We start from the raw sequence: 19,286 nt of genomic DNA, 5'->3' as shown, positions 1-19,286 counted from the left end.
CTCGTGAGTTAGTGTCAGCCCGCGGGGTACGGAGGCATGTGTTGCGCTTCCAATCGTGTGTGCCAGGTGCATCTGTTTGTGCACATGTGAGCTCTGCGTCTTGAGAAATACGCTGCAGAGAATAAACCACAGGATTCACAAACAAGATGCTCCATCCACGTGCTGCAGCGCTGGAGAAGAGGGGCCGTGCGGTAAAGAAAATGTACTTTTCGACTCTGTTTTCGCGTCTGCCGCGGCAACAGAACTCTCTGACTTCTCGGTGAACTATCCAGCAGCACGCCGACCCTGTTTGTGTGTGTGTGTGTGTGTGTGTAGCGAAGCCACAACAACCAGGGATTAGTTGAGAGGAGCACGGGCCCAGGGAGGAAGCTCGTCCTCTGGGGAGTCGCCACGGGGAGTCAAAGTTCTGGAGGTCACTCAAGACAAGCTCGGCAAATTCAACACCCACTGGCGGAGAGTTATGTGGAGGAACGAGCAGAATCTGAAAGCAAACAGGCATTCTTGCGAGAATGTTTAAACATTTGCTTCTCGGTGTCATCCATCATATTCGCGGCAAAAAATAAGTCTGTCCGCATTAACTGCAGCACAATAAATCACGGCGGCTGCTACTATGACAGCTCATCTCTGACAGCTTTAATCACCCAAAATAGGCTAACAAGAGCCGGGCTCAGGGAGCTGAACGTCAGCGTGCTAACATGCCCACAGAGGCAATACTAACATGTAGACATTTAGCAGTGTTTATCATGCCTCCTCTCTCGGTTTAGTTCTTTAGCAAGCTTTCTAATTACTATTAAATTCACTACAAGCACAGATGAGGCTCATGGGAGGCAATGTTCACTTATCCAGGTGGTTTGTGAATCATCATTTTTGATGTGATGGCTACGTGAAATTATAAGGACATCACATTTTCTGGCTTTCCAGCACAGGGAAATGTGCATCAGTGATGATATTGCTGCTCCTGCTGGTTCACTGTAATAGCTTCGTGTACACTTTAGAGAGCAGTGCCATCATTTTTCTACTGTGACAAGTCCAAATGTTGGCGGTGGATCATTCCGTGGGAGTCTTAAGTATCTTTTATGGACATAGGTTCCTTTCTCAGGCTTGTTTACATGCTGCCACCTAGAGGTGTGCACATGCAACAGAAATCTGAAACTGCCTCTTGGGGTTAAATGATTGGACAGTTGCTTCTCGAGGTAATATACACTCACTTGCCACTTTATTAGGTACACTTGTTCAATTGCTTGTTAACGCAAATAGCTAATCAGCCAATCACATGGCTGCAAATCAATGCATTTAGGCATGTAGAGGAGATCAAGACAACTTACTAAAATTCAAACACACATTGGCCACATGATGTGACACACTTTGGGCCCCTTAGTACAAACTCAGCATGGTTTAAATGCCACAGCCTACCTGAGTGTTGTTGCTGACCATGTCCATCCCTTTATGACCACAGTGAACCATCTTCTGACGGCTACTTCCAGCAGGATAATGCACCATGTCACAAAGCTCATATCATCTCAAACTGGTTTCTGGAACATGACAATGAGTTCACTGTTCTCCAACAGCCTCCACAGTCAGCAGATCTCAATCCAATAGAGGAACCTTTGGGATGCGGTGGAACGGGAGATTCTCATCATAGATGTGCAGCCGACAAATCTGCAGCAACTGTGTGATGCTATCATGTCAATATGGACCAAAACCTCTGAGGAATGTTTCCAACACCTTGTTGAACGTATGCAGTTCTGAAGGCAAAAGGGGGTCCAACCTTTTACTAGCAAGGTGTACCTAATAAAGTGGCCGGTGATTGTAGTACATTTAATCCTTTAAACTTTTACTTAAACAATAGAAGTGGCTTCTCCAGCCCCAAGCTCTCTTGGATGACGTATTTATTTGCATAGCCAAGATGTGAAAATACATATTTAATCAATTCTACCACGGTTCAATGCGTTCGATGCTTTAAAGGTGCAGTGCTTCACCTTCAATTTGCACGTGACGTGTCAGAATCCATTATTAAAACTGGCTTGTATGGGAGAAAACACACATAGGCAAATGCTATATTCAAAGAGAATATTATTAAAAATGCACATTACAAACATGAATTCACCAATCAGTGTAGAATACATTGTTCACCCCCGCTGCACTTTGACTTTAAGGCCACTGGGAGAAATAATAAAGTCAACCACACACATAAACACACACATAAACACAAACACAAACACACACACACACACACACACACACACATGCACACACACACACACAAGCAATTCTTACATATGATTGTCACCACAATTCCGAAAGACTGTCAGTTTGATTACAATATTTCTAAGTGTTTTCTCTTATTTCCTGATCGATAAAGATGAGCCAAACTGAGTTTCAAACAACACACATACCATCGTAAAGGGAATTAAATTGAAACTTTAAATTTAGCCATTAGTTATAATGCCTCCATCGCTCCCTGGTTCAACCAGTCAGTTTGCATAGAGTCTAAACCATAAGTATTTGGACATATTTCGTTCTTCGTGTGCTGCATCACACTGAAATGTGAAATAAATATGAGAATCTGTTAAAGTTGAAAGTCTCAGCTTGACTTTGGTGTTTCTCAACACTATATACAGTACAGCATCATGCTTAGAAAACTACAACATGGAAAGTCTTGTAGATGACCTTAAGATAATTTGCATGGGGAAGAAAACCCCTTAATGACTGCAGAGTAAGTGCAGAACCCTCTCATGGATGCAGGTTGTATGTTTCATCAAGGCAAAGTGAAAGCCTGATGGAAGCACCACCGGTGAAGACGCAATGTGTCTGGTGATGTCTGGGGGTCAGTGTCTTTCCTGCATTGAATCCAATCTATTCATGTCAAAGCTGAGACTCTGAACTTTAACGTAGTATCAGTTATTTAAGAACAAAAAAGCGTTAAAATGTCCAAATACTTACTTTTACTCTGACAAAGAAGAAGAATCCCACAGGAGCTTGAAATCAAGAGTCACTTGACATTCATTAAGTTTTGTGATCAAACTGTTTTTTTTTTCCCGGTCGGGATCAACGTTAAAAGACTTTGTTCTGGTTTCAGGCTGCACGGGTTGAAGTCCCCCTCTTTGTGTCTCACAGAGAGGTTTCCTTGGACTTCGGCAAAATGGGCTTGAAGCTCAAGATCTCTGTGAAGACGTGGCCTGCAGAAAGAAACACACGAAGAGCTCCTTCAGTAAACGCGGTGATAATTCTGATTTTACATCCTCTGCATTGATTGTCCTTACGTTTCCACTGGTCCACGGTCAGCTCTGCGTTATCTAGCGAGTGGTCGTACGGCTCCGCTTCCGTCTCCTCCCCTGGTTCTCTGAACTCGGCGAAGTAAGGTAGCGTGAGGGCCTCCGCAGCCGTCACCCGTTCCTCCGGATCCAGCAACAACATGCGCTCCAGAACAGACACGGCTGAGGAAGGAGGAATCACAGAAAACAGAATAACCCACTGGGGTTTTATTCCTAAAATTAAGAAAAGACAATAGAAAAGATGGAGCGTGTCCTACCCTGTGGATTAGCAGTGGAAAACACCTTCTGTAGGTCTTTCTTTTCCACTTTCTGAAGACCTTTGATGTAGCCTTTGGCCTAAAAGTAGACATACAAAGAACAATAATACACAGGAATACTGTTTATTAATATGTGCATTATTATATTTGGAGCATGTATTTGCCTCCAACTCACATCCTCAGACTCTAGTTTCGACATTAACTCTGGAGTTGGTGTTCCTGTGAGCTTCATGATCTCAGTCAGCTGATCTAGGTCTGGGGAGCGCGGGGTCAAGGTTCAAAGGTGACATTTAAATGAGTCACAAGAGGGACGATTATTCAATTAGCTAGACGAAGTGGAGGGGAAAAAGTACGATTCTATGTTGAGATACCTCTCTCTGGATGTATAAACTCTGAAGGCAGAGGTAAAGGATACGGTCGTTGCCTTTAAAAAGAGGTTTTCCTTGCAGCATCTCGGCCATGATGCAGCCCACGGACCAGATATCCACTGAGGAAAAGAGACACAAGACAGAGTTGATTATAAAACACCACATTCAAGTCAAAGTGGAGAGTTATAAATAAGAAGAGAGCACCACCTAGTGGATTTATAGCGTCAGAACAGCGCTGCACTTAATGCACAGACAGGGATATGGGATGCTTTTTGGTTTTCATTTGTAATCCGGGGTAGGACTGAACAATCACAACTGAGCAGGCTTTGGTCGCACGAAGGCACAGAGTTGCAAGAGTGAAAACGGCCTTCACTCTCCGTCAGCGAGCAAAATTACACGCCACAAACAAATGCCACAAGTAAAGCTGCTGTAGAAACTCCAAATTCATTCTCATGTTCTCATGTTGCTATACGGGCTGTAAACAAAAAACTGGCACGCAGACCTGCTGTTATCTGGAAAACTAGTTAAACAACCAGTTGGCTAAACTGCCAGCTCCTAAACCAGCTGACAGCAGCCTCCAGGGCTGAAGCCAGCAGATGAGAGCAGACAGGTTTCCACAGTGTATTGATTAAAATACATGTGATGCGCTTTTTTTTTTCTTTTTTTTTCTGAACCTTTTCAGCAGTTTAAAATATTGTGTATGTTGTATTTTGCTCAAACACAAGACCTCCTTATGTTGGCCATTACTTCCCTTTGACCCAAGAGATGCAAAGGAGCAGTTTTATTCACCCATTTGTAATTTACCAGTGAGGGAAAAAGATCATTACACCTCTGACATTCTGTGACCAACAAAAGCACCAGTTCCATTTCCAACATTACACCTCTGTGAGACACAATGAATGCAACTAAAACTAAACTGTCTCACAGACTGGACGCAGGACACAGGAAACTCACCAGTCACAAACAGAACCTGCCCCTGAAGGGACATTACTAATACACACCAATTAGTCAAAACATTATGACCACCTTCCTATTATTGTGTAGGTCTCGCTTGTGCCTCCAAAACAGAAGTCTCATCATAGAATAGACATGGACCTTCTGAGGGTGTCCTGTGGTAAGACGGTACTTAGTAATCACATGCAGGCATCACTACTTTTCCAGTAACAGTAACCTAATGTGTTACTATTTCCAAACCAGTAATCAGATTAAAGTTACTTATCCAAGTTACTGTGCATTAATATTTTTTCCATTTTATTCTTTTCTTTTCTATTGCCTCCTGGGGACGTCACGTGTGTGACAAGTCATGTTTTCAGCATGAGATGCATGAGGTGGAAATACATCCACCGGAGTAGTGGTTAGAGGCGCAGCTGGGAGGCCGAAGGGTCAGAGGTTAACCTCTGAGAAAAAAATAGCAAAAAAAAAAATAAAGGTCTCTAGGTCAAGAATTTGGAAAAACCAGTAAGTTGGGGAGATTTGTAGAGGCTGGTTGGGCAGCATGTTGTAGAGGAAATGCTGCAAATTCCTTTTTGTTAAAAAAAAACATTTCTTTTACTTTATTTTTATGTGGTGCAACTGAATGTAACTAATAAAGTAACTTGTAAACTAACTTTGTTTCCTTTAAAATCAAGTGATCAGTAACAAAGTTACTTTTTAAAGGAGTAATCAGTAATAAGATTACTTTTTCAAGGTAACTGTGGCAACACTGCCTGTTGTTGGTGGGTCCTGTGGGTTGAGGGGAGGGGCCTCTGTGGATCATCCCACAGACACTTGATCAGTTTGGGATCTAGTGAGTTTGGAGGCCAGGTCAACACTTTGTGCTGTTTTTGTCCTTTTTTTTTTAGTTTGTGTGTGTGTGTGTGTGTGTGTGTCCTGTTCCCTGGGGTGGCTGCTGGATGGCACTGGGGTGCTGCGGGATGGGTGGTTTTGGTCTCGGGTGGTCTAGGTGGGTGCTACGAGTCTAAGTAACACAACCAGATCCAAATGTTTCCCAGCAGAACATTGAACTGTCACAAGCTTCCCAGTGTTATTAACTTCTCCTGTCAGTGGTTTTAATGTTGTGGCTGATCTGCGTATCTACTGACTGAATGACGCGCCGCGTTTCATGTAAAAGGGCACGGCTCATCTTTAGCTGTGCTTTTGTCTCAGATCCCCCTGAAAGCACCAGGCGCCGCTGAAGGAAACAAGTTCTGTCCTGTTCTCTGCAGGTTGTAAAGGTCAGTGTGAGAGATGTTGTAAGTCACTCGTCGAAGCGGCGGAGTTTAAGGGCAAATCATAAAACAAGCGCACCGTGCTGCATCAGAAGGAACTGAAAGAACTGAACATGACACACAGTCGACAGCGTGAGTGTTTTTTTCCCCCTCATTAGCGCTTCATTACCAGTTTGAGTGTAGTGCATCCAGTTGAGAATGACCTCTGGGGCTCTGTACCAGCGAGTCACCACGTACCCCGTCATCTCGGTGTCAGCCTGCCGCGCTAAACCGAAGTCCAAGATCTGACAGAACACGACAAGAGACCCATTAACAGAGTTAAGCGCCGTCTAATCTACAGAAAAATCCAATGTACGCAACAGGCCTGAAATCCTGGACTTATGTTTGGACAGATTTAAACGTCCTTCCAGGCCGTACGGCAAAGAAGCCATAAACTGAGACGCACGGCGCGTGCAGACGTACCTTGAGCTCACAGTCTTGGTTGATGGCGAGATTTCCTGGTTTGAGGTCCTGTGAAAGTTGGTATGAAAAGACTGTGACTGTGAGATTGTCTGCAGGCAGCGAGCCAGGCGCAGAAAAATGTTAAGAGACACTCGAGAGATGAAAAAATGTGTGAAAAGAAATATAAGAAATGCTTCACGCTTACGTAGATGCAAATGAGACACGACTTACCCTGTGAATAATCCCGGCAGAATGAATGTACTGAAGGAAAAATGAGAACGGAAGGAAGATTTAATCAACTGATCAGTTTAACTAGAGGAATAAATCAGCTGGAACTGATCAAAGTTGAGCTCTCCACCTTCAGGCCTTTGAGCATCTGATAAACCAAATACTGAATTCTTTCTTCTGTCAGCTTCTGCAGCTTCATCAGCTTCCTCAGATCTGTTCCCATGAACGGCATCACCAGATAACTTGGGGGGGAAAAATTATGATGATTATTACATCTGGCTACAGTTAGACCTGGATGTGTGTGTGTTGATTATTATGTAAACTTAGCAGAAGACATTTTTACTTTCTTCATAATAACCTCCTCTAGCTTTACCAACAGCGTGGCATATACAGGGCATTAGTTCTATATTTGTATGCAGACAGAGTTAAAGTGAATAATGCAAACTGTGATTTTTCTAGTCGTGACTCTTGTGAATCTTCTTGACCCTAAAACTAAGGCCTTCTTCTTTTCTTTTGCTGACATTTATTCAACAATAGTCTGGTAACATCAATGTTCACCTAAAGGTAAACTGAGGAAAATGCAAAGTCTGATCATGTAGTTAATACATCCCAAAACTCATATCTCATGCTGATTTTTAAGAAAGGCACTGTGAACAGAAACTTGAAGTTACTTCCAAACTTCTGGCCTGTATTGTGTATATCTCATCTCCTACTACCGCTTGTCCTCTCTAGGGTCGCAGCTATTATCGGGCCCTGGACCGGTCACCAGTCCATCACAGACAACATTCTACTGGGAAACCTTTAGACCTCGCATTTGCATGCATTTGCATCCACCTACACTAGACCACTAGACCCCCTCACCCCATAGCAATGATACTCCTTCATGGCAGCAGGATGCAGCCTGACACAGACACACACACACACAAAAACATGAAAACCATGAAGAGCAGAACAACATGTTGACCTGACCTCCAAATTCACTACATTCACAACTGATTAAGTATCTGTGGGATGATCCACAGAGTCACAACTGTCTTGGAGATACAAGGGAGGTGGTCATAATGTTATGCCTGATCAGAGTAAATGCCATACTTGAAAACAACTACAAGGCTTTTACTTGCTTAACCGATGAATAAATGATGAAGGAATAGCCGCCGCTGGTCTTTTGAGCAATAAAGTAGACAACTGTGTCTAAAGATGGTTTTTAATTCTGACACCTTCCCTTTGAATTGGATGCAAATGCTCCCAAACAGGTTGGATCTGGACTTTATGCCTATATTCATCATCACATTATATATGTATGCATAGCTGTTTACTCTGTCTGCAGGCAGAGCAGGTTAATGCCACGCTATGGCAGTGACAGCAGCAGAAAATGTACTTACAAATCATGGAGTCTGTCCAGAGAGAGGTCAGCAGTAAACACATCTAACAGACCGATCACCTGCACCAGAAGGAAGCCAGTTTAAATTTAAATGCGCTTGAATACTTAAATGTCTAGAATTTGAAGAGGTGAAACCGAGCAGTGTGCTGATTGAAAAAAAAGAAGGAGTTGTTAGCGCCTCACGTTTTCATGTTTCATGTGTCTGAGGAGCCTCAGCTCCCTGTAGGCCCGCTTTGCAAAGACCTCAGACTGGAAAGGTCTGTAGAGTTTCTTTATCGCCACCTTGGCTCCTGTCCTGGAGTCCAGAGCTGAGCTGAAGAGTGAATGAGGAAAGAAAGAAAATATCATCCATCACCTAGAACCAGTATGAGGAAATAATAATCTAGTCTAGGAGCCACCATGTGACCTGGGAACCGAGCAGACCGCCCGGGTGTGCAACTGTTCCCTCTTCGCTCCGTGGCAGGAGTAATCCGCTCAATCTTCACCGTGTTTTCGACCGTAATTTGAGCTGGTTAATGTGTTATTAAGTTGTGCTCAGTGCGTCAGAGCAGAGCAGCGCCCGCACAAGTAGTTAATCATTGGTAACAAAGGGGCCGCACGCAGCAGCAACACGCGCAAAGGTGCCTGGCTTTCCGTCGCTGCGTTTCAGTGAACTCACCGAGTCTATTTCCCCCCCACTCCCGCGCGCATGATTTGGTTGATAGTCTTACAGGTGACTCGAGTAGTCAGTGAGACTGAGGAGAACCCGCCGCGGACGTGTCGGCGCAAGTGTCTCCATCATATGAGGAAGTGAAGCAGCGTCTGTTCAGCGGAGCGCAGACACTTTTTTCTTTTGTTTGACCGTGGCACACGGAGCGGCTGCCCGTGCGGCACCATCTGCCCCGTCGCCCCCTTTGTTAGACAGGCTATTAGTGTCATAAAGCCGCTTCAACTCTCACACGTTTGCCACTTACCACACCGTCCCGTACGCGCCGGTCCCCACCTGCCTCAGATCCCGGTACCGCTCCGGTACCTCCCACGAGGTTTTGTTGACTTCCTGGCGGTAGTAGCCAGGTCTGACTCGCGCACTCATCTTTATTTGGTAAAAAAATATATAGTCAAAACTGTAAATCAAATCAGAAGTTCAGCAGAGATCTCTCTTTGGCTCTTTTGTCTCTTCCGGCGCTACACGCCCATTGTCCCAGATCCCACCTATGCGCTTCACCCTCGATCATTGCGCAGTTCAAGGCGCACCCTTAGGTCGCCGAAAGCCACTCCCGAGTTTTGCTAGAGAACTGCAATTAAAGGTAAAGAATTAGGGTGAGGAATGTGAGTAACACGAGAACGGGCTGGCAACATTTTTGTGAAGTACGCTAGGGTGCGCACAATTTGGATGACAACCCGGGCAATATACTCTAAAAAACAAGGCTTACTCTACTCGCTGCACCAAGGAACTATTCGAGGCTTGCAGGGACATGAACGTTACATGAAGGCTAGAGAAGGCTCGGGGGTGTAAACAAAGCCAAATATGTGTTGTTAGAAATACAAGACGGTGCTGTGCATCCAGGAAACAGAACGAGGAAACAGCAGAACGAGAAAGACACGGACATGTTTCACGGTCCGGTTACATTTAAACAAATTATGAAAAGGATATATCACTTGCATTTGCAAATGGCAACGCTCAAGTAATGTAACACAAAACACACACAAAAGCAGAGGTGCGTGGACTCAGTTTATTGGGGCAGGTTAAGGCTAGAACTGAGGAAGAGCTCAACCATATTTCATATTCAATAAAAACAAAATACAATATTAATACAATTCCATTTGTCATTCAAGGGTGCAAGTGATTATCTGCGCCGGTGACCTTATGAGAAGGCTGCAGAGTCAAAATAATTCATGAATGGAAATGAATCTTTTTTTTTTTCTCCCTTTCACCCTCTGTCTGTGGCATCACATTTGTGGCACAATCTACATCGTACTTCCTCTTTCTGTGCGGCCGCAGCCATAAATAGTCAAATATAACACCTGGTTCTCTTTTTGCCTTCAGCCAGCGGGGTTTCAGTGCTTCCTGCACATATAGAAATAACAGTAAAGATAACTTATGGTTGTAGCTCTGTGCCTGTGAAGGTAGAGGTTAGGATCTCTATATATTCTCTATTGTGCGTGTCTATACTGCGGCTTTTTTTTTTAAATGAACTGATTCAACCACAGATATAAAACTATTATTAGATTCAATCATCATTGCTCTCACTCACACTCTCACTCTCACCCCCCCACCCCCACACGCACACACTCACACACACACAATATAGTTTGCTATACATCAGACCGGCACATCTATTACCTGCGGCTTGCAACACATCCCATCTGATACTGGGAGCACGCAAATGACATTTGCAGACTAAGCATCAGTGCAAAACAATAATAATAATGATAATAATAATAATAATAAAGCCTCCAGGATTAAAATGGTCTATAAATGACTTTAAGAAAATATGCATAGAAGTCAAGTGCATAGGAAATGAGTAAGATGCATTAAAAAGAAAAGAAAAAAACGATCTTGAGTCATGGCCCCTCAGTCTCTTTGGATCAAGATACTACATCTTATTTACGACAATGAGACTTCAGGTTAAAAAAAAATCACTACTGTCACAGTCATGTCTGAAGCCTCGTAGCCTGAAAGGTAAAATCTTCACTACTGAAGCAGGAAGTAGAAATTAAATAAACCTGACTGACACACACACACACACAAAAAAAGACACAGCGCCAACTAGTGTTTGGGAGAGCGCGCACAAGTATAAACGGCTCTAAAAGGCATAGGTTAGGAATAAACAGCATAGGAGGAATAAACTGAGCTTTATGAGCCCACAAATAACCCGGCCAACCACTACAAGTTATTCTTCATATCAGGGGTCTTCAATGTTTTTCAGGCCAAGGACGCCCAAACTGATCAACCAAAGAGTTTGCGATCCCCTTGCAGTACCTCCGTTGACCCTCTAGGGGTCACGGACCCCCTGTTGAAGACCAATATTTTATATAATACAGGTTACAGCAGGCTAGAAATGTTTGCACAATTACTAGCTATCGAGATTCTGTAAAGCAGATGAGCGCCTTGTGCCGTGGTCATCATGTATCCTCGCTACACACATTATAGCCACAGCTCTTTGGATTAAATTGGGATGAAGTAATAAGTAAATCAACACGACCTCTGCTTAGTGAGCTCTCCTCTTCCTTCTGTTGAAACAAATTCAGCCCAAACCGAAAGCTCATCTGAGATCTGGGAAGTTTTTGTTGGGTGTTACTACAAAGCAACTCTTTGGCGTAATTAGCTTTATAAAAAAAAAGAAGAAGTAGTTGTTTACGTAGTAAAAAAAAGGCTCCTCTGGCCCTGTGTTGCCGGTCTGATGTATAATACATGTTGAGGCGATACCCCGTGGCTTCTCAGAGTCAGACAGGTCACTGCAGGACTTGTTGTCGGACTCGTCATGAATAGCAAACCCAACACCAGACAGACAGCGGAAAAGGTTGAGCAGAGTTGCACAATATTATAGGAATTTTTTTTTTTTCCTCTCACCCAACATGACTTGGAAGTGACGCAGATAACAACAATTATCAATCAAACTCATCAGCTACTGGTGTTAAAATCCACTGCTTCAGTAAAGCAGAAGGTTTTATGCATTTGTGCAAACTCAACGCTCTTCCTGTCCGTTTCGTGTCATGTAGCCAGCCTACGGGGTGTCGAGCCTCGCGCTCACTTCCCTGACGCATCCAGCCAAAATAACAGAGAGTCGCACAGTGAGGGAGGAGGAAAGAATAGTGTAAAAGAAAACAAATTAACACCATTCAACTCTCCTGTTGTTTTTGGCCGGGAAGCTGTTAGTCAAGGAAGTTATTACGAAGATCATGTGACACAGATTTCACGAGCCCAAGCGGGGGGCTTGCTGTCGTAAGGCACGCGAGTTCTGGCCGTGGACGTGGCGCCCTCTTGCTGTTGCTCCTCTCCTTCGTCCCTCTCTCCCTGAGCGCCGGCGCCGCCTCCTCCGACCCACGCTGGGAGCTCCAGGCCCGGCTGCGAGGAGAAAGGCTTCTCCAGAACTTTGAGAACCTGTTCGACCTGCGGCACAGAGAGGAAGCCAGAGCAGGGCGAATGAAACCCAAGAGGTCAAAAGGGAATCAAGTGTAAAAACTTTAAAATGAGTGGTAATACGAACATTGTGTGCAGTACAAACAGCTTTTTTTTCAATAAAGATCTGACTGAATGAATACATAAAGAGTAATATAACATTAACTCCAAGCTCTGTGCTAATCTGACAACCTGCACAAATAATGTAGCCTTTTTTAGAGAAGCAAAAAAAATTGATTTTAAGTTATCAAAACTTTCAGAACTGATTAAGTATGTTGTTGCTGTCATGTTTTTATTTTTTATTAATGGTCAATGGAGTGGCCCCAACTCTATTAACTCACTAGCCACTTTATTAGGTACACCTTGCTAGTAAGAGGTTGGACCCTTTTGCCTTCAGAACTGCCTTAATTCTTCATGTCATACTTTCAACAAGGTGTTGGAAACATTCCTCAGAGATTTTGTTCCATATTGACATGATAACATCACTGCAGATTTGTCGGCTGCACATCTATGATGCGAATCTCTGGATTGAGATCTGGTGACTGTGGAGGCCGTTGGAATTCAGTGAACTCATTGTCATGTTCAAGAAACCAGTTTGAGATGATATGAGCTTTGTGACGTGGCCAATTATTATTAAGGTGAATGCATTGAATTGCAGCCGTGTGATTGGCTGAACAAGCAATTGAACAGGTGTACCTAATAAAGTGGCAAGTGAGTGTAAATTACCAATGCTAATATTTAAAATATACCCTATAATTTATCATTTACCGCTGTTATTTACATTAAATCTGAATATAAAACTACTTGGCACTTTTTAACTTAACACGTTATATTAGGAGCACACTTTAGATTATATTCTGTGTATGTGTGCTTTTATGCATGTTTGCAGCGTGGTGTCGTAGTCATCTCTGTATGTCCTGTGGGTCTGTGTTGGATGGAAATTAGCTTTCTGCTAAATCTGATGCATGCACGCATCTATTCATGTCTTTGACACTGTTTAATGTATGTGCATAGTGTCCAAAAAAATAAAATTAAATAAATATCACAGGGGACCAGATCCTGACCTCAGAGAAGTCTCCATTCTCAGCGGCCTCTATGGCATTCTGGGCAATGTAGTTCCTGAGAACCACGCGAGGGTTGGTGCTGTCCATCACCTTCACCCTCTCGTCCTGCACGGCCTGCACATCACTCTGCCCCTCCAGCTCACGCGCCAGACGTTTCCTGTGGCAGTGATAACACGAAACACTCAGCGATTTACAGTAACGGAACAATATCTGCCTCGACGCACCATTTCCTCCTTTTTCTCTCTCCGTCCACCCCTTTTATCAGTCACGCTTCCACCCATCACCGCCACACCGAGAAAAACGACAAAACAAACTCTCATCCTGTCCATGCAGCTCCTCTACGCCCCTTTCTATAAACGCTCATCTCACCTATAGCGTGTGATCCAGGAGGTCCAGTCCTCCGCCTGTTTGGTTTTCAGCTCTTCCTGGTTCGTCTCCATCAGGTCTTTCAGCCTGCTGAGTTTCTCCAACTGCCTCGCGATGGTCGTCCTGTCTGAGATCATCTCGAACAGCGCTGGGTTGCTCTGAGCCATGGAGAGCAGCACCGCCAGCTCCCTGTCGACAGAAAACGCCAACGGTTAGAATCGTTACTGGGCCGCCGGAGAAATCCCAGGACGGGCTGCGTAGAGGCAGGAAATCTGCTTAATGGGGGAAAGTTGTCACACAATAAACACAAGAAAGACATCTTTGTTATTCGCTGACCTAATATTAGACTTCCCCATCCATGGCCTTAACAATATAACTTTGGTTTGCAATATTGAACTTAATACAACACAGCGCTTTGTTTGTCTAGAATAGTTCCTCTTCCAAATTTATAACGATTTTTGGTGAAGAGTACTTTGAATTCTGCAGAATCCTGAACTAGTTTTACTTCCTATGGGGGGCAGGTTACAGGAATGTACTTTTGCGAAGTAAAGCGAGTTGATTAGGGTCGGCCTTCCAAAACATTTGATCGAGCGAAGTGCCTGCAGTGCCCGTTCTGAGATTACAAGAGAAAGTATTGAAAATGCAGCCAGTTGGAACTCAAATTTCAACCGCCCAAGTTCTCAAAGTTGTACTAATTAATATTTCTGATTGAAAGTTGTCTCCACTGTGAACTATGTTGGCATTCTCGCCCAATTTATTTCATGTTTGGAAACACCTTACTCTGATATCATTATTATTATCAGTAATCACAAAGAACAATGCTGCTTGGCGACACCTCAGACTGAAATAATGCAGTAGAGCAACTTCAACTTGTTCCTCATGACTGATAAATAAAACTAAGCAGTGACACCTGGAGGCTAGAATGTGCACTGCACTAAATGAAGAGGGCAGTTAAGGAGAGGCCATCACAGAGCCACATATTAGAGAGAGTCTGGCCAACTCAGATCATGGTCGCCATGTTTGCTATATCAGAGGTTAGATTCTACAGTGTAACTCTATGGGGCGGATGTACTGTGTTGAAATGAATGTCTTATTTTCACCATTAACAGGCCTTTAAATGTCAACATCTGTCAACATGTAAAAGGCCCTCACTTAAATATCTTAAATGAGCTGTAAAATATGTTTCTCCATCGCTGTTAAGGTTGTTAATTATAAATACTCAGTAACAATGTAACTTAAACTAGTCTTACAGTTATTAAGTATTATCATTATAACATTAGCATGCTAACCATAATAACTTAGTGGTAACTGAGGTAAAGTTACGTGTCAGTTAAATGTGTCTGTCTACATGGACATAAATGACATGCACACATGGGTTTCACAGTATATATGACGCTAGCTGCTATTTTTCTAAGCCTTTAGTCTAGATAACTAGCTAGCATGAGGCTAGGCTAACTTCAAACTTCATTCATTTGTAAAGCTGTGTTTTTGACATCAAGGTTCACATTAATGATGGTATCACTTTATTTTTCTATATAAAATCTTAACAAACGTCAAAGAGAGACATTGACATTTATCTCATCACATAATAGGGAGAAATCAGCTGACATCCAGTTCTTCCTTTTAATCTTCTGCTCCATAACTTTCTCTGTTTTTGTTCACTGGGGAAACGGTGGAGTTTCCTCCGTGTTTTCCTGATCCTGTGCTGGAGCCGTAGGCTGAGCACTGTGGCATATTTTAACTTAATTAATACAGTTTTATTCTCTGTTATTCCCACTTCTCTGTGGGTGAATGTTGGTTAGATGTATCTAACATGGCGCCCATGAAACATGTGACCAGCTCAGAACCAATCAGCGTAGAGGGACAGCTCAGACGCTCCATCCCTAGTTGACCAGACTCTCCCTAATATACGGCTGTGGGCCACCGGTACATCCCATGGTCCACGGAGCATTAATTAACTCAATTATTCTGTAGTAATCTTACATAATACATGTCCAAGCCACTGGGTTTCGTCATTTTATTCCTAATTAATTCCCGTGATAATCTGATACGAAACCGACAGAACACAGCATGTTTGTGTTTGTGTTGAATGTAGTGGCTTCGTCTCACTCACCGTGGCTCCATCGTAGGTTTGTTGGCAGCTTTGAGCTCCTCTAAGGAGGCGCACTGCTCCAACAGGAGGGCTACAGCTTTCTTGACAAGATCCTCATCTCCTTCACTTTCTCCCTCACTGGGGCAAGAAATCTGACTCAAGCTACGGAAGGTGTTTGTGAAGTCCGCACCTGCAGAGAGGGCGGCAATAAATCTAATAATGTTCAACCAGTCAACATTTATTAGATGACATGCTTTCTCACATTCAGCTCCACACAGGCATCAGCGCTCCCACCTGTGTTGTGCATGGTCTGCAGCAGCTCAGTGATCAGGATCTCGTCCTCAGGCTCCTCCTTCTGCAGCAATCCCAGCTTCTTCCTCATGTTCTTCAAGTAGAATCCGTTATACAGGTCCATGTACTCGTCGATGACAGCCTCAGCCCGGTCCGGCGGCAACTCCGGAGCGAGAGCCTCGGCGAGCTTCACCAGGTTCCACCGGCAAATTGCCGGCTGCGCCTGGTAGGAGTACCGGCCGGAGTTGTCGGAGGCGTTGCAAATGAAATCTGGATCGAACCTGAGAGGGGAGACAGAGAGTTAACTCACGCACGTACACGATTAGGATTGCGGTTTCACGTTGAGTACAAAAATGTCTGACCTGTCCATGAAGCCGTAAGGCCCGTAGTCCAGCGTGAGCCCCAGGATGCTCATGTTGTCCGTGTTCAGGACTCCGTGACAGAATCCCACACACTGCCACTGAGCCACGAGCCGAGCCGTACGAAGCACCACCTTCAAATAAGATGAATGAGTCACAAATCTCACACAAATATTTGCAACTCCAGAAATGACTGGGCAGCATAGATGATATCACATCTTATTAATGAGATGATAAAAATATCCGAAGCCTGAATTCTTGCAAATAATCTTAGAGAAGAGGGCACAATGATTCAGCACTTCCAGCCACTGAACCAAATACAGCAGCTTAACATTGTAAGAGGATCCAAATGTTCTTGGCTTCAAATGTGCCACGATAAGAACTAAAGCACAATTTCACTGTCGGACGTTAGGATTTTGACAAGCCCCCGCACCTCTCTGAAGAAAGCCACGTTCCTCTCTACTCGGTCGGGGTAATTCTGCTGGATCTCGGGGTAGAACATCTCCATGACATAATCCAACATCTGACCTCGGATCTCATCGCGTCCGTAGCTGGGACCCTGGCGCCCTGTGAACTCGTCCGCCTGCTTAAAGATCTCAAAGGACCCGAACCTGCATCGGACGAAAAGCAGCCGTGAACATCCGACGGAGGCCAAACGCGCCGGTCGAAAAAAAGGAGGGGGCAGCGGGCTCACCTGAGGAAGGTGGGCGCGATGCGGAGGACCACGGAGCACCTCTCATGGCGAGGGTGCCCGCTGTAGTACACGTCCCGCACGACCCTGCTGTCAGAGGTCACCACAGAGCCGGCCCTGGTGGTGGGCACGCCCAGGAAGAACATCGCCTCGCTGCACAGGAACTCTCTTATACTAGAGCGGAGGACCTTGCGGCCATCGGCTTGTCTGGGGAGGAAAGAGGGACAACATGCAGACGTGGAAAGATTCAAAATCACTCCAAAATCAACTCCATTTGTTTTAGTGCAAAGTAAATTAGGAGAATGTTAACATTTAATAATCTATCCTTCCTGTTTAGTCCTGGGTCTCAGTGTTCTGTCCAAAAAAAATGCAGTCTTCTATGTAATTTTCAGATTTTCAGCAGGCCAGATTAAACCCTCTGGTGGCCTGCTTTTAGCCCGCGGGCCGTGTGTTTGACACCTGTGTTTTAATGAATGCTGTTCTTATTTATAGTGCTTCCCTAGATATTAAACTGTGTGTCCATCTGTGTGGGTGGGTTGGGGAAGCGATGGCTGGTACAGATGTGATTATTGCATAAAGCACTTTTAAGCACTTTGTGCTACATTTTGTATGAAAAATTCCAAAACAAATAAAGTCTGTCTGATTACATTTTAACCTTTTTCAGGTTTCAAGTTTTTAAAAATACACATAAAATATGACAAATAATGAAAAAGTGCAGTGCAGGGAGAGGCAAGTACCCACATTGGCCTTATTTGAAGCCCCCACCTTATAATACCACCATAATACTACTACTATACATTATATGGGTAACAACCCAGACCTGAGTACATCATTTCGCTCCAACTCATGCTTCTGTATGGTTGTGAATGACAAATAAAAATCCTTGAATCCTAGAATAATATATTAATACAATTTCATGCATCAGACAATATGACTGCATAAAAAAATGGACTAAAACATCAAAATGTAGGATTAAAAACAGAAAACTTTAAATCGCCGATTCCTTTAAACCCCAATAAATGCAAGATAACATTGCAAATACAAAACCCACTGACACTAAAAGCAATCCCACGTACCTGGAGTAAGGAGTCAGTCCTGCTCCTTTAACCTGGATTTCCCACCGGCCGCTCGGGTTTTCCCGGAGCAGCTGGGGGTCTTGGCCGGGTGGTGCCTTCACCTCCCCCAGGTAGCACGCCGCCCCGTCGCCCAGCTGCCCGGCGAACTGGCCGAACTGGTGTCCGCAGTAGCAGTGCGCGGCGGGCTCGGATCCGGGCATCACCTTGGATCCGCTCAGGTACTCCGGCCCCAGCGGATCGTTCACCACCTCCTCCCCGTCCAGACCCAGCAGCGCCAGGGCTTCGTGCGACACGGCCACGAACCGAGGCTTGGACAGCGGCTGCGGATGTACCCGGGAGAAACACGCTCCCTTCACCAGCCGTACCCCCGGCTCCTCGGATTCATCCAGGGGAAGCTTCTTGAGGGCGACGTTGTCAAAGGGGAGCCGCTCCAGCGTGGACCGACTCATCGCCAGACCCATGCCGTCCATACCGACCGATGCGAGGGCTCTGCACACGAACACACCGGGGAGAAATATGCGAGACCGACCCAGCCGAGGACCTAAATAAGCCATCCAAGCCGGGCCATCCGCCCGCTCGTGTTCGCTGGCGCAGTTGGAAATAAGTCACTAATCACGCTTTTGTAATCCTGGAAGCTTCGGCGGATGTTTGCGAGACACGGTGCAGCGTTATTATTCGTCCGGCTGGGAACGAAGAGTAAAAGGCGGAACTAAAATGTTAAAGTTTCGATCCTGTTGACCTCTATTTTAGAAAATACCCAAAGTAAATTCAATGCTGTTGATGAACATTTTGGAGCTCATGCATGGTTTTGGTCTCGTTTGAAAGCCAAGACTCTGAAGTTTCTATCAGAAAAGTCAGAATCATTCTAAGTGGTGTCGTTCTTAAGTAATCAAAGTTGTCACACAGTTAAAAACAAATAAGAAGTTGTTAGGTTCGCCTGAATTGTGCCGTTTCGAAAACATGTGTTGGTCGAATCTTATAATGGCTTTTATCAATGAAATCAGAAGAAAATGACATACTGCATGCAGCATTTACTCAAACACATCTAGTGTACTGAAATCTGATCGGTTCAAAAAGCTACTACCATA

General features: G+C 44.4%; 2 protein-coding genes across 2 annotated transcripts; both read right to left on the bottom strand.

Annotated features, from left to right (window-relative positions):
- Positions 1 to 2,056: 2,056 nt before the first annotated feature.
- mapk12a (mitogen-activated protein kinase 12a) lies at positions 2,057 to 9,442 on the bottom strand. Its single transcript, XM_047597236.1, has 12 exons — positions 9,111 to 9,442; positions 8,341 to 8,470; positions 8,159 to 8,217; positions 6,907 to 7,018; positions 6,780 to 6,809; positions 6,570 to 6,617; positions 6,277 to 6,391; positions 3,948 to 4,019; positions 3,708 to 3,787; positions 3,533 to 3,611; positions 3,264 to 3,437; positions 2,057 to 3,179 (listed from the first exon to the last, which is right to left on the bottom strand). The coding sequence occupies exons 1-12, from the start codon at positions 9,227 to 9,229 to the stop codon at positions 3,112 to 3,114; spliced, it is 1,086 nt and encodes a 361-aa protein (XP_047453192.1). The 5' UTR covers positions 9,230 to 9,442; the 3' UTR covers positions 2,057 to 3,111.
- A 413-nt stretch (positions 9,443 to 9,855) lies between these two features.
- On the bottom strand, positions 9,856 to 19,270 carry selenoo1 (selenoprotein O1). Its single transcript, XM_047595713.1, has 9 exons — positions 18,199 to 19,270; positions 17,126 to 17,329; positions 16,865 to 17,042; positions 16,435 to 16,565; positions 16,076 to 16,353; positions 15,803 to 15,971; positions 13,693 to 13,878; positions 13,324 to 13,480; positions 9,856 to 12,250 (listed from the first exon to the last, which is right to left on the bottom strand). The coding sequence occupies exons 1-9, from the start codon at positions 18,750 to 18,752 to the stop codon at positions 12,029 to 12,031; spliced, it is 2,079 nt and encodes a 692-aa protein (XP_047451669.1). The 5' UTR covers positions 18,753 to 19,270; the 3' UTR covers positions 9,856 to 12,028.
- Positions 19,271 to 19,286: the final 16 nt, after the last annotated feature.

Source organism: Mugil cephalus, chromosome 10 (assembly GCF_022458985.1).
Source record: "Mugil cephalus isolate CIBA_MC_2020 chromosome 10, CIBA_Mcephalus_1.1, whole genome shotgun sequence".
In the NCBI taxonomy this organism is placed as follows: domain Eukaryota; kingdom Metazoa; phylum Chordata; class Actinopteri; order Mugiliformes; family Mugilidae; genus Mugil; species Mugil cephalus.
Note: the sequence above shows the minus strand (reverse complement) of the source record. Positions and strands in the feature narration are given on the sequence as shown.

Bases quoted from the DNA above. Each gene is read 5' to 3' on its own strand.
- mapk12a (XM_047597236.1), bottom strand. From the start codon at position 9,229: ATGAGTGCGCGAGTCAGACCTGGCTACTACCGCCAGGAAGTCAACAAA. The intron at 6,810-6,906 runs GTGGAGAGCTCA...TTTTTCCTTCAG, and splicing joins AGATGCTCAAAGGCCTGAAG to TACATTCATTCTGCCGGGAT. The intron at 4,020-6,276 runs GTAATGAAGCGC...TCTTTTCCTCAG, and splicing joins GATGCACTACACTCAAACTG to TGGATATCTGGTCCGTGGGC.